General features: G+C 37.7%; 1 protein-coding gene across 3 annotated transcripts in view; it reads right to left on the reverse strand.

Moving 5' to 3' along the window:
• Positions 1-218: 218 nt before the first annotated feature.
• The window catches only part of RRM1 (ribonucleotide reductase catalytic subunit M1), a 44,480-nt gene continuing 28,825 nt past the window's right edge, over positions 219-15,873 (reverse strand). For all 3 annotated transcript variants that reach the window (XM_055282741.2, XM_055282739.2, XM_055282742.1), the window contains 9 exons: positions 15,480-15,559; positions 14,315-14,516; positions 10,905-11,054; positions 10,482-10,703; positions 8,531-8,607; positions 5,272-5,407; positions 4,012-4,107; positions 2,442-2,630; positions 219-898 (listed from right to left, as the gene is read on the reverse strand). In XM_055282741.2, the coding sequence (XP_055138716.1) occupies positions 710-898; positions 2,442-2,630; positions 4,012-4,107; positions 5,272-5,407; positions 8,531-8,607; positions 10,482-10,703; positions 10,905-11,054; positions 14,315-14,516; positions 15,480-15,559 (1,341 nt within the window). In that variant the 3' untranslated portion in view covers positions 219-709. The remainder of the gene's footprint in view (positions 899-2,441; positions 2,631-4,011; positions 4,108-5,271; positions 5,408-8,530; positions 8,608-10,481; positions 10,704-10,904; positions 11,055-14,314; positions 14,517-15,479; positions 15,560-15,873) is intronic.

Here is a 15,873-nt window from a genome sequence, read left to right on the forward strand (position 1 = left end):
GGTGATGGTAGTATAACACTGTGAATGTGCTTAAGCCACTGAATTTTATGTTTAAACATGGGTAAAATGGTAAACTGTATGTTAGGTATATTTTACTACAGAAAGGAAAAAAAAAGAAAAAGGCATATAATTTCCTCCCTGAATTCTCAAAGAACAGAAAATGTTTTTTTAAATTTGACTTTTATATGAAAGTAAATGACAAAATTAATCTCATACAATCACTTAGAAATGTTTATCTTTATTTCAGAATAACCTATAGGACCATATCCAGATAAAGGTCCTATCAGTACTTCTCATGAGTTATCACTCAGTTTTGCTTCTAGAGACCCATCAGTCAAAGCAGTAAAACTAAATCTCCTTAACAAAACTGAAGTCTTCAGAAAAGCAGTGCTAAAGGGCTGATGAAACCTTACTTAATCACTCCCTGTATGCAAGATGACTTATTTTGCATTCCTAAAACTTCTATTTTGATTCTCAATATATCCATTTTTTTTTCTTTTTTTCAAAAGCATTATTTTGGTGAAAATCCCAATATATGAGTTTAAAAAAAAATCATTATCATCGTAACAGTACTTTAAATCAATTATTCCTTTTTGCCTGCAACAGGGTCCAGCAAAGCCTTACCACCTCAAGCAAACCCACTATACCTATCTATGCTCAAGAAGTAGTTTGGCTACTGAAGACATGCTGGTCTCTTCCAAGTCTTTCCTCAGGATCCACACATCAGACATTCATCTCTATTCTCCAAAGAGCACACCATGGCTGCTGTGTTTCTCTCCTTCTCTTCTTCCTCTTTTGATACCTTTTCCTTATCTTTTAGCTTCTCCTTATTTAGAGTGAACTGGATTGGATTAGCCGCTGGTCTTGTCCTTAAATAATACATCCCAGTCTTCAAACCCTACAAGGAAAGTAAAGACAATTATTAGGAGAAACTCTGCGAGAATACTAGACATTCCACACCAATATTTAAAATACATTCCTGGCTAGGCGCTGTGGCTCACGCCTGTCATCCCCCAAGAGGGGTAATGCATGCCTGTAAATTTCAGCTACTCAGGAGGCTGAGGTTGCAGCGAGCCAAGATTGTATCATTGCACTCCAGCCTGGGCAACAGAGCGAGACTCCGTCTAAAAATGTATAAAATAAAATAAAATAATAATATTAAAATAAAATGAAATACATTCCCGGCCAGGCGCAGTGGCTCACACCTGTAATCCAGGCACTTTGGAAGGCCGAGGCAGGTGAATTGCTTGAGGCCAGGAGTTTGAGACCAGCCTGGCCAACATGGCAAAACCCCATCTCTATTAAAAATACAAAAATTAGCCGGGCGTGTTGGCACACACCTGTGATCCTAGCTACTCAGGAGGCTAAGACACAAGAATCACCTGAACCCAGGACAGAGGTTGCAGTGAGCCAAGATCACGCCGCTGTACTCCAGCCAGGGCAACAGAGTGAGTCTCTGTCTCAAAATACACACATACATACATACATACATAAAATAAAATACATTCCCATGAACCAGATCAAACTTTTTTTAAACTTGGAATTCTATCTCCTCTAGGAGTACTCTCAAAAATGCTTTGTGAGTCAGACAGAAATATCCTGTTCTTTTCACCCCTAAAACAGGCTTATCTCTTTGGAAAGGTCAAACATTTTTATTCTTTTGTCTTTGTTTTTATGTATATGACTTCCAGGTTTGCCCAAGACAATATGTCTGCCTTAGGTTATAACTATTTAGAGAGCTAGACTGTGTCTCTGTGTAACAACAGACTATAAGACTTCAAAGATAAAGATCATCATCTTCTATTCAGTATCCTCAGTCCTGGCACATACTAGATGTTCAATAAATGTTAAATTAAAAAACAAATTTATAATTCTACTTAAATACCCAATACATTATCAGGGAATAAGAACATAATCCAAAATCACCAGACTTTACAGCTAGCAATGACTAGCTAAGTAAGCTGGCTTTCACTTTATAAAGTGAGAAAACAATGGATGTTTTTGAATAGTGGGTTGACGTGTGCAAAGTTTTATCTGAGGAATGGTGGTAGGGCACACAAAATGGCTGGGAGCAGAGATACTAGAAGCAATAAGGTCAGTTTAGAATAACTGCAGCAGAAACGGAAGGAAGATATTTAAGAAATAATACAAAGGAACAATCAACACAACTTGGTAATTGTACAGAGACTAAAGGAAGGAAAGGATCACAGGTAACTACAAGTTTTCAAACCTAAGAAGGAAATAAACCTAACAGAAACAAGAAAATCCAAGGCAAGACCTTGTTCTGGTACAAAAACCATGGGTTTGGTTTTAACATTCTGGATTTGAACTTAAAGAACTTCTAGGTGATAATATTTAATAGGTGGCTAGAACATAAAATCATTCCAATGCTAAAATATCTCAAGCTGGCAATTAAGTACTCCTTGATATTCTCTACCAACCTGCTTCCAGCCATAGAAGTGCATACTAGTGAGTTTGCCATAGTTAGGCTCAGCAATGTGGATGTTCAAAGATTGGCTTTGATCAATGAAAGCACCTCTCTCAGCTGCCATCCTGAGAACAGTTTTCTGAGAGATTTCCCACACAGTTTTATAAAGTTGCTTCAGGTCATCAGGAATTTCTGGTATGCTCTAAAGAAGGAAAACCCAATGTTTACTTTACTCCAGTTAAAGAAAGCAGTGTATGATTAATAGAATAGTGACACAAGCTTTGACCTTCATTTTACTTCCTGCCAGATCTGACCTTACCACTCAGTATCATATGATATGATCCTTATCAAGTTTACCAAGACTATTTAGAAAGTTGAACAAAACCCCATCTAACCAACCAAATATCAATCTGGTGATAGTAATTTCAGCATCCCTTTTTTGTTGGTTTATGACCCAAACATTCATTCTTCTAGAGGCACTTAAAGAAAGGAAAAGTCAGAGCTAAGCAGCAATAAATGACCCTTGAGTTTTGCAGAAAACACAAAAAATAAGGGCTGTAATTCACAGGGATCAAGGGAAGCAATTAGATAAAACCCTTTAAATAAGCCAGGATTCCAAACTCCCTTTGGAATCCAAAATCAGGTTTTTTTAGGTCTAGGGTTAACTTTCACTAAAACACACAGACTGGATAATGCTACAGTTTCTGTCATCAAATATGGAACTGTTATAGGACTCTTCATCTGTGTTGCTAAGCAGACCAACATTTAGCCAGACGCCTCTATCTGCAAATAAATGTGTCTTGACTCTTAGTTGCAAATATTTACAGGATTTGTGACTCTGTCTTTTGGACTATCAGTCCTCAGCCATGATTTTTAATGAAGCTTGACTCTCTTAATTTCAGTCTTTCTATCTATGATCCCCCAAATTTTGATATACTTTGGAATCACCGAAAGAATCTTTAAAAAGTATTGATGTCTGAGGCCAGGCACGGTGGCTCATGCATGTAATCCTAGCACCCTGGGAGGCCAATGCAGGCGGATCACCTGAGGTCAGGAGCCTGGCCAATATGGTGAAACCCTGTCTCTACTAAAAATATAAAAAACAGCCGGGCATGGTGGCGGGCACCTGTACTCCCAGCTACTTGGGAGGCTGAAGCAGGAGAATCGCTTGAACTCAGGAGGCAGAGGTTGCAGTGAGCCATGATTCCACCACTGCACTCCAGCCGGGGCGACAGAGACTTCGTCTCAAAAAAAAAAAAAATTGATGTCTGGTTCCTGTTCCTAGACATTTAATTGGTAAGGAATGCAACCTAAGCTTCAGGATTTTAAAAGCTCCCCAATTGATTCTAAGAGGCAGAAAAATTGAAAACTACTTTTTTATATTATTGCATAAAAACAAGATGGTAAGGGTTATGTAAAGATGTGTACAATCCTAGCACAACAATGCAGAGGTGAACAGAGCTACATAAGCAAAGCCTAGATGAACACAATGAAGTCATTCTCTCCATTGTCTAGCATGAGTGAGGAGGTACCACAATGTCCAACTCAGCCCCTGCAGAGCACACTTCATTTTCATTCTATACCTGGATAGAGCCATTGCATGCAATAATCTGGTTTTTCATCTCTTCATGCCATAGGCCCCGCTCAGTAAGATCTTTCAATAAGTGAGGATTTACAATCTGAATGGAAAAGCAGAAAATATATGAAGAAATAAATAACAGTGACTGCTTAGAAAAGACTACAGCTTTGAAGCTTAAACTAAAATCACTTAAGAATTATTTAATGCTAGATTGCTTGGTAAATTCTATCTTTTATAAAGATGAGACATCAATGCCACCACACAAAAGCTATATTCCTTTAAGATCTTGACATCTGTTATTCAAGAAACAATATAATTAGCCAGGCATGGTGGCACAGCATGCCTGTAATCCCAGCTACTCGGGAGGCTGAGGCATGAGAATTGCTTGAACCCAGGAGGCAGAGGTTGCAGTGAGCCAAGATCACGCCACTGCACTCTAGCCTGGGTGACAAAGTGAGACACTTTCTCAAAAACAACATCAACAACAACAAAAACATTGTGGTGTGGTAATCATTATATAATATATATACATATCAAATCATTACACTGTATACCTTGGATTTATACACAATTTTTATTGTCAATTATACCTTAATAAAGCTGAAAAAATATTTTCATTAAAAAAGAAACATATGGCATTTGCAAAAGTGAAAAGAATAGCGCCTAAGATGGGTAAATCTATAAATACTTAAGTTAAAAAAATTAGAAACGTATCCTTCTCAAACTTTACAGAACTTTATTTCAAGATATCTGGAAATTCACAAATAGTCTTTTAAATTGAGGTTCTCAGCCCTAGCTACACATAAGAATCACCTGGGAACCTTAAAAACAAACAAACAAACAAACAAACAAAAAACCACTGATCTCACCCACCATAAATTCTAATTGGTAACCAAGTCTGAGAACCACTGCCTTAAATGATACTTCTTTGTACATTTTGAGTATCCTAACTTAAGCATCTGGGGGAAGTTATAGAATAGATCACTATGATTACATAATGGTTAAACATCATGTTAACTCTACTATCAACAACTTACTTTCATACTCAACCCTCAATCATTCATTCTTTCAACAGATTATTTATTAAATGCCTATTGTGCTGAAATATTAATAATAAATAATAATATTAGAGATGAAGATGACTCTCTTTATCAAAGTTTGCACCCAAACTAAGAAAATGGGCAAATTAAACATGAGTGAGCATTTACTCCCAACATCAGGCTTTTGAAAGATCTCCCTGTAGGGCTGGTTGTGAACTGCTCACCTGAAATTCTCCTGACAAGACTCTGCGAGTATAGATGTTGCTGGTGTAAGGTTCAATGGACTCATTATTCCCCAGGATCTGAGCAGTGGAAGCTGTAGGCATTGGGGCAATAAGTAAACTGTTTCTTATACCATACCTAAAGAAAAGGAGATTATCAGGTATTAGTCCCAAAGCTACAATCTGCCAAGAAAGCAGCTACTTTAAGTCACTGTAGTAAATGTAGATAAATGTAGTAAATGTAAATGTAACATCATACATGCATTGAACTCACATGTTGACTTTCAAATTAAACTCCTACAGGGAGGCAATTCCACAGTATGGGTGCTACTATAGCCCACTCTCCTCTTAAATGCCTGACTCCTAAACTGAATTAGTACAATTTTTATTGTTGGCTATCCTTATCATGCCATGATTTATGCCACTTGGACTGTGGCACTCAGGATAACACTTGATACACTATCTTGCACAGGGAAATATTCAAATCGCTGTTGAAGCGCTCCCCACCTGTATTAGGTTACGCTCATCCAACCCTCATTCTTTTCTAAGTGCCTATAAAATCACTGTGCTAGACCCCTTCTGGAAAAATAAAGTGGTCAGAATCAGACAAATATCACCATACTTCTCCATTATCCTGTAAACAGGAAGAAATTATGCTCAAAGTATATTCTTCAATTATAAGTTCCTGGAAGAAGGTTAACATCTTTTGACTAATCAATGCCCAAAAGAGTACTTAAGAGAAAATACACTATCTGACACACTGAGAAATCTCCCAACTGCCCCTGCCTAACCTTCAAAGCTCAGCCTAATTGATACCAATTTTAAAACATCTTTCCTCATCAGGCAGGCACAAATATAAATGTCAAATACAAATATCTGCTCTGCAAACATTTTCTCTGACCTGTACCTTTCCATATACCTTAACTACTTGTTTTCTTAGTCGCAAGTTTTTAAAACACAAAGAGCCTGTCTTTCCTACATTCTATACCTATGGATTTGTACAGTGCTTAGCATACAGCCTCATATCCTGACGGAGTCTGTACAACTAGATATAGTTTGGCTGTGTCCCCACCCAAATCTCATCTTGAATTGTAGTTCCCATAATCCCCACGTGTTACAGGACCTGGCAGGAGGTAATTTAATCACAGAGGTTACCCTCATGCTGTTCTGATGAGATAGTGAGTTCTCACAAGATCTGGTTTTATAAAGGGCTTTTCTCACTTTACTCAGCACTTTGCTTGCCGCCGTATTAAAGAAGGACCTGTTTGCCTCCCCTTCTGCTATGATTGTAAGTTTCCTGAGGCCTCCCCAACCCTGCGGAACTGTGAGTCAATTAAACCTCTTTCCTTTATAAATTACCCAGTCTCAGGCAGTTCTTTATAACTGTGTGAGAACTGACTAATACAACTGGGTTCTCTACTTTTTAGTTATTATTATTTTTTTATTTACTTTTTTTGGGGGGTGGTTCTCCACCATACTCTGTCACTTTGTAGTGAGGTATCAAGCAAACTACCAACTATCTTCATGTCTTTACTTCCTCATCTGTAAAATAGCAACATCATCTGTCTACAGACAGGTAAATGTTATGAAAAGTCATACATATACGATATATTCAAACTATGGAATTGTCTGTAATAATTAAAAACATTAGGTAGACCTACATGTACTAAAAGAGAAAGAGCTCCAAAATAAATCACTAAATAATGAGTCTCAGAATACATCAAGTCTTTTTTTTGAGACAGAGTCTCAGTCACCTAGGCTGGAGTACAGTGGCACGATCTCGGCTCCCTGTAATCTCCACGTCCTAGGTTCAAGTGATTCTCATGTCTTAGCCTCCCAAGTAGCTGGGATTACAGGCATGCGCCACCACGCCCAGCTAATTTTTGTATTTTTAGTAGAGACTAAGTTTCGACATGTTGCCCAAGCTGGTCTTGAACTCCTGACCTCAAGTGATCCGCCCACCTCAGCCTCTCAAAGTGCTGGGATTACAGATGTGAGCCACGGTATCCAGCCCAGAATACATCAAGTTTGATCACATTTATATGACAAAACCGTGTATGTGTACCTATCTGCCAATGTACTGAAAAAGATCTAGAAAAATACACACCATTAACAAGTCTTATCTCTGGGAAAAAGAGTAAGTTACTTTTTTGGTTTGTTTTCTGAAACAAATGGTTGGCAGAAGTATGAAGAAGGGCTTTTACTTTCTATTTTATTTCTGTATTTGAGCTTTATTAATAATAAATTTGTGTTCATATACTAATTTTGAAATTAGAAAAGTCATGTATATAAAAAAACTAAGCCATAGTATTTTGAGGGAAAAAAAAAAAAAAAATATATATATATATATATAAATACAGTACAGGTCCATTTTCTTACAAGTTGAATTTCCATGTAAATACACATATGTGTGTACTCTTGGAAGAAAACCTAAAGGATGACAGACACTAAGATGCACACAGGTTTTCTGGGGGAGGCAGTATTAGTATAATTTTCATTTTCTCTTTCCAAATCTATGTTTTCCTAAATTTTCTAACATGTATTATTTGAGTAGGAAAACAATTTTAATTTAACAATTTTAAGGCAAATAGTTATTTTTTTAAAAGAGCATTTTAAAGCTACTGCTTCATTCTCCAAATATTAATCACTTTGCATATGCATTAACCCATAAATGACAAAGTCATCACGACAGAAAACAAAAACAATTTGCTTTGTTATTCACTCTGCAAAACATTCTGTCTGCCTTCGAATCCCTTATGCTTTTAGTTTGAAAGTCCTACAAAAACTCAATTTTAAAATTTTTCTTTCATATAGTTAAAACACATTACCCTCCAAAAAATCTTCCAAAATCCCTTATTCCTATGACAATCAATTCAAACAAAAGCCATTTATATGCCCAATGTAACTAAATTGGGAAATAAATAAGAATGAAAAACTTTTTTCTTTTTAAAAAGCACAGTTGAAAAAAAGCCTTAATGAGAAAGAAAATTACCTAATCTAGGTGTCTTAAGTCCCTAAAATAAGATCCACTAATAGTAATTCCTACCAGGTACTGAAATGCTTTCATTGTGCCAAGCAACTTCCAGGTTACTATATATATTATCTTACGAAGTTTTTTCCCAAAATAGTTTTGTGAGATAGGCCATTTTAGCCCCATTTGTAATAAATGAGTTTAAGAAGTTAAAATGACATATCTAACTTCTGAAGATCCAGAAGGTGAACCTAAACCCTTCTGCCTTCAAAGCTACATCTTTTCACTTACTTTGCAATCTTCTCCTTGAGAAGCTTCCAGTCCCATAGGTCTGTAGGAGTAACATTCCACATATCATACTGAAGAATCTAAGGAATACACAACTCAAATTTATTCTACAGCAAGTTAAAACTATGACAAAAAAAAAAAAAAACCCACAAATGACTAGCTGCCATGTCCCCACACCCCAACAAATGCTGTCTTCTAATTGACCTCTATGAGGAATACAAGCTCCAGAGATTTTCCTGGACAAAATTCCATGTAGTCATACTGATCAGAAGCAGGCTAAGAAAACTGATTATTCCATATCATATCTACAAATCAGAAAACTCTAACATTCATAAAAGCATGTGGCTGATACATTCTCTTTTTTTTAACAGTAAAAATGTTACTTTCTTCAGTGCCTTCATCTGTCCCTTGATCTGTTTACTTCGCTAAAAACACCTATTTTCTAATAACCACACATTAGATTTTCTAATACCAGCAGGAATGTCAGAAATGAAATTAACATTTTATATAGAAAAGAATCATAATACTGATAATAAAGGCAGTGGGAAAGGCAGAATTCTAAGACAGCTCCCCAGATTCCCACACCTTGGTGCACAGGCTATTTATAATCTCGAGTATGGACATGACTTGAGAATAGGATGGATGTCACTCCAGTGATTATGGCAAAGGTGAAAGACGTGTTCTGCAGATGTAACTAAGGTTGCAAATCAGCTGATTCTGAGTTAAATAAAAGGAAGATTACGCCAGGGGCAGTGATTCATGCCCGTAATCCCAGCACTTTGGGAGGCCAAGCAGGCGGATCACTTGAGGTCACAAGTTCAAGACCAGCCTGGCCAACATGGCAAAACCCCATCTCTACTAAAAATATAAAAATTAGCCAGGTGTGGTACCATACACCTGTATTCCCAGCTACTTGGGAGACTTGAGGCAGCAGAATTGCTTCAACCTGGGAAGCAGAGGTTGCAGTGATCTGAGATCACACCACACACTCCAGCCTGGGTAACAAAGAGAGACTCTGTCTCAAAAAAAAAAAAAAAAAGCGGGGCGGGGGGTGGTGGAGGGGTGTTAAGGATATTATCCTATGTGGACCTGACTTATCAGGTGAAAATCCTCAAAAGAGACTAGACTGTGCCCCTTTTAAAACGAGAGATGGTCTCTCCCACTGGCCTTAAAGAAGCAAGATGCCATGAGTCCTTGAAATATATTCTGCCAACAACCAGGTGAGCTTGGAAGAGAACTCTGTGTCTCAGACGAGATCACAGCCCTTACCAACATCTTGAACACAGATCCAGAAAAGAAGGCCCAGCTAAGCTAAGTCTGGACTCCTGACCTGTGGAAACTGTGAGATAACGAATCCATGTTTTAATCCACAGAAAACTAACACTGGCAGCATCCCTCTTACATTATTTTAGCAATGACTAGTTCTAAATAAGAGATTAAAACAGAGTATCCTTTTTACTCCAGAGGACAAAGGTATTTAAGTTTCCTATGGCTGGTGCAACAAATTACTAAAAACTTGGTAACTTAACAAAAATTTATTCTCTCATAGTTCTGAAGACCAGAAGCCCAAAATCAACATGTTGGGAGGGCTACACTCCCTCCAGAAGCACTAGAAGAGATTCTGTTCCTTGCCTCTTATAACTTCTAGTGATTATCAGCATTCCAAGGCTTGTGGTTGTAACACTCCAATTTCTGCCTCCATAGTCACGTTGCTTCCCCTTCTGTGTCTCTTGCAGGACAACTGTCATTAGATTTACGGCTCACCTGGATAATCCAGGTAAATCTCCTTATCTCAAGGTTCTTAATTACATCTGCAAAAACCCTTTTTTTTGAACCAAATAAAATGAAATTCACGGGTTCCAGGAATTAGGATGTGGACATATCCTTTTGCGGGGTCACCATTCAGCCCACTACAGGTACTCACAGGTAAAAACAATTTCATCCATATACTTACTCCTTTGCTAACTGGAGAGCCCTCATAGGTTTCGTATGGGCCCTGCTCCTTGGCAAGGTCACAGCTGGCTTCCAGAGCGCCATAATAAATAGTTTCAAAGATCTGCTTATTCAGCAACTGGGCTTCTGCACTCTCAAAAGGGTATCTCATCAGGATAAAAGCATCTGCCAGACCTTGTACCCCAATTCCAATGGGGCGATGGCGTTTATTTGATAGGCATGCCTTTGTGTCAACAGATTTTAAAGAAAAGGAGAAAACATTACTGAACAGAAAAAGCAACATTCCGTACCAAATGAGACAGACTACCTCTTTTTCTCAAACCATTTTATTGATAACCATTTAAATGATGACTCGAAGATCATGACTGATTCCTTTCAATTTGGATTTCAATAATTACCAATAAGCAGAGAAATCTATTCATACCTCTGGTACAGGATAGTAGTTTATATCAATAATTTTATTCAAGTTTCGGACAACAACTTTAGTGACTTCAGCCAACTTCTTAAAGTCGTATGTGTGTTCTGATGTGACATACATATTCAGGGCCAGGGAAGCCAAATTACAAACAGCAACCTGGAATGCAAAAAACAGGTCAAGAATCACACAATTTTTATTTTTACTTCCTGTGTCAATTACACTACCATGTGAGCCTCTAATACTCTCAGCCATTAAAATTTTAAATTTTTATATTTGACTTCTCCCTCTTCATCATTCATCAGTCCATTCCTAAATCCCACTGATTCTATTTCTTCAATACCTAGTCATATGTGTTAGTTATAACATGCATCAGCAAAATAGGTAAGATAGAGAACCCTATGTTCCATGGTACACAGCTCTATTACCAGACATATATCACACTATGTTATAATTAGCTTTTCACACGTACCTATCTCATTATTCAGTAGATGAGTGCCCTGCAATATGGTAGCCACTGGCTACGTATATCTATTTAAAATGAAATAAAATCTGAGTTTCTCAGTTGCACTAGTCATATTTCAAGTGCTCAATAGCCATCAGATACAGAACATTTCCATCACTGCAGAGTTCTTCAAAACACACACGTCCACCTCACCTTCACTGATATTCTGACAAGCCCTTAGCAACAATGGATCCCAATTTGTGATTTCTGAAAAAGCACTTCCAGTGATTCCTCTACTATACGAGGCAGTGAGCTTCTTCACACAAGGATCATCTTATTTATATTTATATGTTTAGCACTAGCAACACATCTAGCACACAGTAAGTCTTGATAATGTTGAATGAATACACTTTCTTTTCCATTTTGATTATGACTATCCCAAGGCAAAGTCTTAACTTCTCTCACCTGGACTACTGAAAGTTTCCCAGCTGAACTCTTGATGCCCTTCACATCTACTCCATTCTACACATGTTGCCAAATACCCATTTTTTTTAATATAGCTTGAATCACAGAAGTCTAATAAATGCCAGGGAGAAAAATAGGCAGGAAAAGAAGACAGAGAGTACTGGGGATAAAGATGAAGGGGGTATAATTTTTAAACAGAGTTGTCAAGAAAGACCTCATTGAAAATGTTACATATGAACAAAGAACTGAACAGGTTAGAAAGCAAACCATGTGGCTATGGGAAGAGGGGGTGCATTTTAACATTCAAGAGGGAAGAAAGAGCAAAAATCCTGAGGTAGGAGCATGTTTGACATGTTTGAGAAAAAGCAAGAAAATTAATAGGGTTGGAGCAGAGTGAACAAAGGGGAAAGTAACCGCAGATGAGGTGGGTTATCCAGTTGTGTAGGACCTTGTAGGGCATTGTAAGAACTCTGGATGGAAAGGAATGAAGTACTGGTACATGCTACAACATGAATAAAAGAACATGTTAAGTGAAAGAAGCCTGACACAAAAGGCTGCATATTATATGACTCCATTCCTATGGAATGTCCACAAATCTAGAGACAGAAAATATATTAGTGGTCGTCAAGGGCTGAGGGAAGAAGGGAACAGGGAGTGACTAATGGGTAAAGGGTTTCATTATCTAGAGTGATAAAAATGTACTACAGGCCGGTCACGGTGGCTCACGCCTGTAATCCCAACACTTTGGGAGGCTGAGGCAGGCGGATCACGAGGTGATTGAGACCATCCTGGCCAACATAGTGAAACCTCGTCCCTACTAAAAATACAAAAATTAGCTGGGTGTGGGGGCACGCGCCTGTAGTCCCAGCTACTCAGGAGGCTGAGGCAGGAGAATCGCTTGAATCCAGGAGGCGGAGGTTGCGTGAGCCGAGATCGAGCCACTACACTCCAGCCTGGTGACGGAGCAAGACTCTGTCTCAAAAAATAAATAAATAAATAAAAATAAAAAATAAAAAATGCTACAGTTAGATGGTGGTAATGGTTGCACAGACTTGCAGATATACTATAAAAAAAAAAGTGAATTGTACATTTTAAAAAGAGTGAATTATAGCTCAATTTGCAAAAAGAAAGAACTCTGTTGAGGTTGCAGTGAGCCACACTCCAGCCTGGGCAACAGAGTGAAATCTTGACTTGCCCCAAAAAAAAGGAATTCTGCATGGGTTAGCAAGCCAAAGAGTAGTTTTGTGCAAATGACATTATCTGATTTTTATTTTTAAAATGTCACTCTAGCCTCTATAATATAATCTATCTGGCATAATAGTTACCTAAATATATGTCGATTTCTTCCAACTAAATTAGAAGTTTCCAGAGGGCAGCATATTTATTTATATTCTCAGAGCACTTAACACAGTGTTTTACATATAGCTAGTGCACAATAAATTTTGAATTAAACTATACCTTAGCAGTATATTTAACTCACTTTCCATTTACTTCCTGACTTTTCATTTGTCTTTTATTTTAAGGTCCTAGAATTGAGGATCTACTCCTTCCTCATTTCCATAGTTTACATCCAAGATCAAAGCAGCCTGTCATCCAACTCCTACAACAATCTCCCTAGGCTAACCTCTAATCCCTTCTCACAGCAAGACACTCTGTAACCAGAAGCAAGAACCTTCCTTTTCATCTTAACATTTTGATGCTATTTTCCTGTCAGAAACCTACAAGGGCTTCCTATCTGTGACATGTCAGCTTCTACCTTCTATCTCCCTTCCCCCAGCCATAGCCATCTCTCCATATTCCAATAATTAATCTACTTGCACCATCAAAACAGATTTACTTGCCATACTGCATAAAACCCAGCCCTGTCTCTGGTGTATCATACAGACCACTCTTTCCAAATGGAAAGCTCCTCTCTAAAACTTTTTTAAAACACCAAATCCATGTCCCATTTCTAGCCTTGATTCTTCTGTGAAGTCTCTTTACAGACTTGAAATTAGAATTTCATCTCACCATTCACTGAAAGGACTCTCTTTATAAGCTTCCATACTTTTGTTGTTGTTGTTGTTTTTCGTTTTTTGTTTGTTTTGAGACAGGGTCTCACTTTGTCGCCCAGGATGGAGTACAATGGCACAATCTCAGCCCACTGCAGCCTCCACTTTCCAGGCTCAAGGCTTACATACTTTAAACTGAATGTACATCCTAACACATTTTTGTGTGTGTCCTAAACCAACATAACTGTATATTTCTATTTTTCTTGAGTAAATGTTATTACAATGATGTGTGTATAAGAAAAAACTGTGTCTTTCCCACACGGCTTAGACTAAAAAACATTTATAGGCACAGATCATACCCTTTCCTTCCTTTACTCTCTGCCTTTAACAGTGTTCTTCTGCTTACAACTATGCAAACTCCCTTCACTTATCTCAAGTGAAATCAAGTGAGGAATTCACAAATAATAACTGCCTAAGGTTCTTTTCTTAGTACTCTAGGAAGAATTTTTTCTACCTACCTCATCTTTGCTGGTGTACTCCACTATTTCTGTGCACAGGTTGCTGCATTTGATGGTTCCCAGGTTCTGCTGGTTGCTCTTCCGATTACAGGAATCTTTGTAGAGCATATACGGGGTGCCTGTTTCTGTCTGAGACTCAATGATGGCATACCAAAGCTGCTGAGCTTTTACAACTTTGCGAACACGACCTTGTTTCTCATAACTGAAAGGCACAAATAATATTATTTAATATATATTCCCTAAAAAAACTTTATTGTAGACAACTTGAAGACATTAAAATATAAAGTTATGAAAACTCTTAAATTTTTTCTAAGTTTTGCTAAAGAAAAAAAGGAATATGATATTTATTTTACTCTGGCTAAAGTCATAGGGGAAAATGAGGCGGTTTTAGGCTCCTTCAAATGATCCCAATCCCACTAAACCAATAATATCTTTCATAATAAAAAGGAGTAAAAACTAAGGAAGCCAAATCTCTTAAGATTGTGCTAAATTTTTTTTCCTTTTTTTTTTTTTGAGACGGAGTTTCATTCTGTTACCCAGGCTGGAGTGCAGTGGCACAATCTCAGCTCACTGCAACCTCCACCTCCCAGGTTCAAGCGATTCTCCTACCTCAGCTTCCCAAGTAGCTGGGACTACAGGTGTGCACCACCATGCCCAGCTAATTTTTGTATTTTTACTAGAGACGGGGTTTCACCATGTTGGCCAGGCTGGTCTTGAACTCCTGACCTCAAATGATCCACCTGCCTCATCCTCCCAAAGTGCTGAGATTACAGATGTAAGCTACTGCACCTGGCCTATTTAATTTTAATAAACTATTGACATATGTGTCCTAGTCACTCATGATTCCTTTATGCAATATAAAGCATAGCTTATCAAAAGTACTATATGACAGAGCAAAATAATAACCCTACTAGTTATCTTAACTTTTATAAGGATCAATTAAAAATCCCAAGAACCTATTTATACATTCCAAAGTTTTAAGAAAGAAGAAGACACAACTCAATTTTGGTGAAGAGTCAGGAAGCAAATCTGACCAAAATTATTAGTCACTTTTTCTCTTAGATGCTTCAAAAGATTCTTGACAAGTACTTTCGATATTTGGACCCCTGAAATAAGAGAAACCATGGTTAAAACATTATTGTTTTCTTTCATATTTTTCCCATACCTTGCATATAGTTTCTCAAATTCCTCTCCCCAAACCTCATCCAGACCAGGACACTCATTTGGACACATCAAAGACCAGTCCTAAAAAGGAAAGGACAAAATCACTCATAAGAAACTTCAAATAGCCAACCATAATCCATTAGAAACACTGCAAGCATAAGGTGACTTTTACAAGCTCTCTTGGAAATTTGCTGTAGAAATAATCATTTTCAGGTTTAAGCCCAAACATCTAGGTCTGCCTGTTTATACATGACCTTTTAAGCATTTAGGTCACAAAGCATCTACTTTAGAGAACAGAAATATAAGAAGACAAGCATGGCATCTCTTAACTTGTTCAGAATGCCTTCTGTGGCATCACACATAGATGGGCTCTTCCTAAGCCTGACTTAAGATGA

The sequence above is a fragment of the Symphalangus syndactylus genome, chromosome 6, assembly GCF_028878055.3.
Source record: "Symphalangus syndactylus isolate Jambi chromosome 6, NHGRI_mSymSyn1-v2.1_pri, whole genome shotgun sequence".
Classification (NCBI taxonomy): Eukaryota; Metazoa; Chordata; class Mammalia; order Primates; family Hylobatidae; genus Symphalangus; species Symphalangus syndactylus.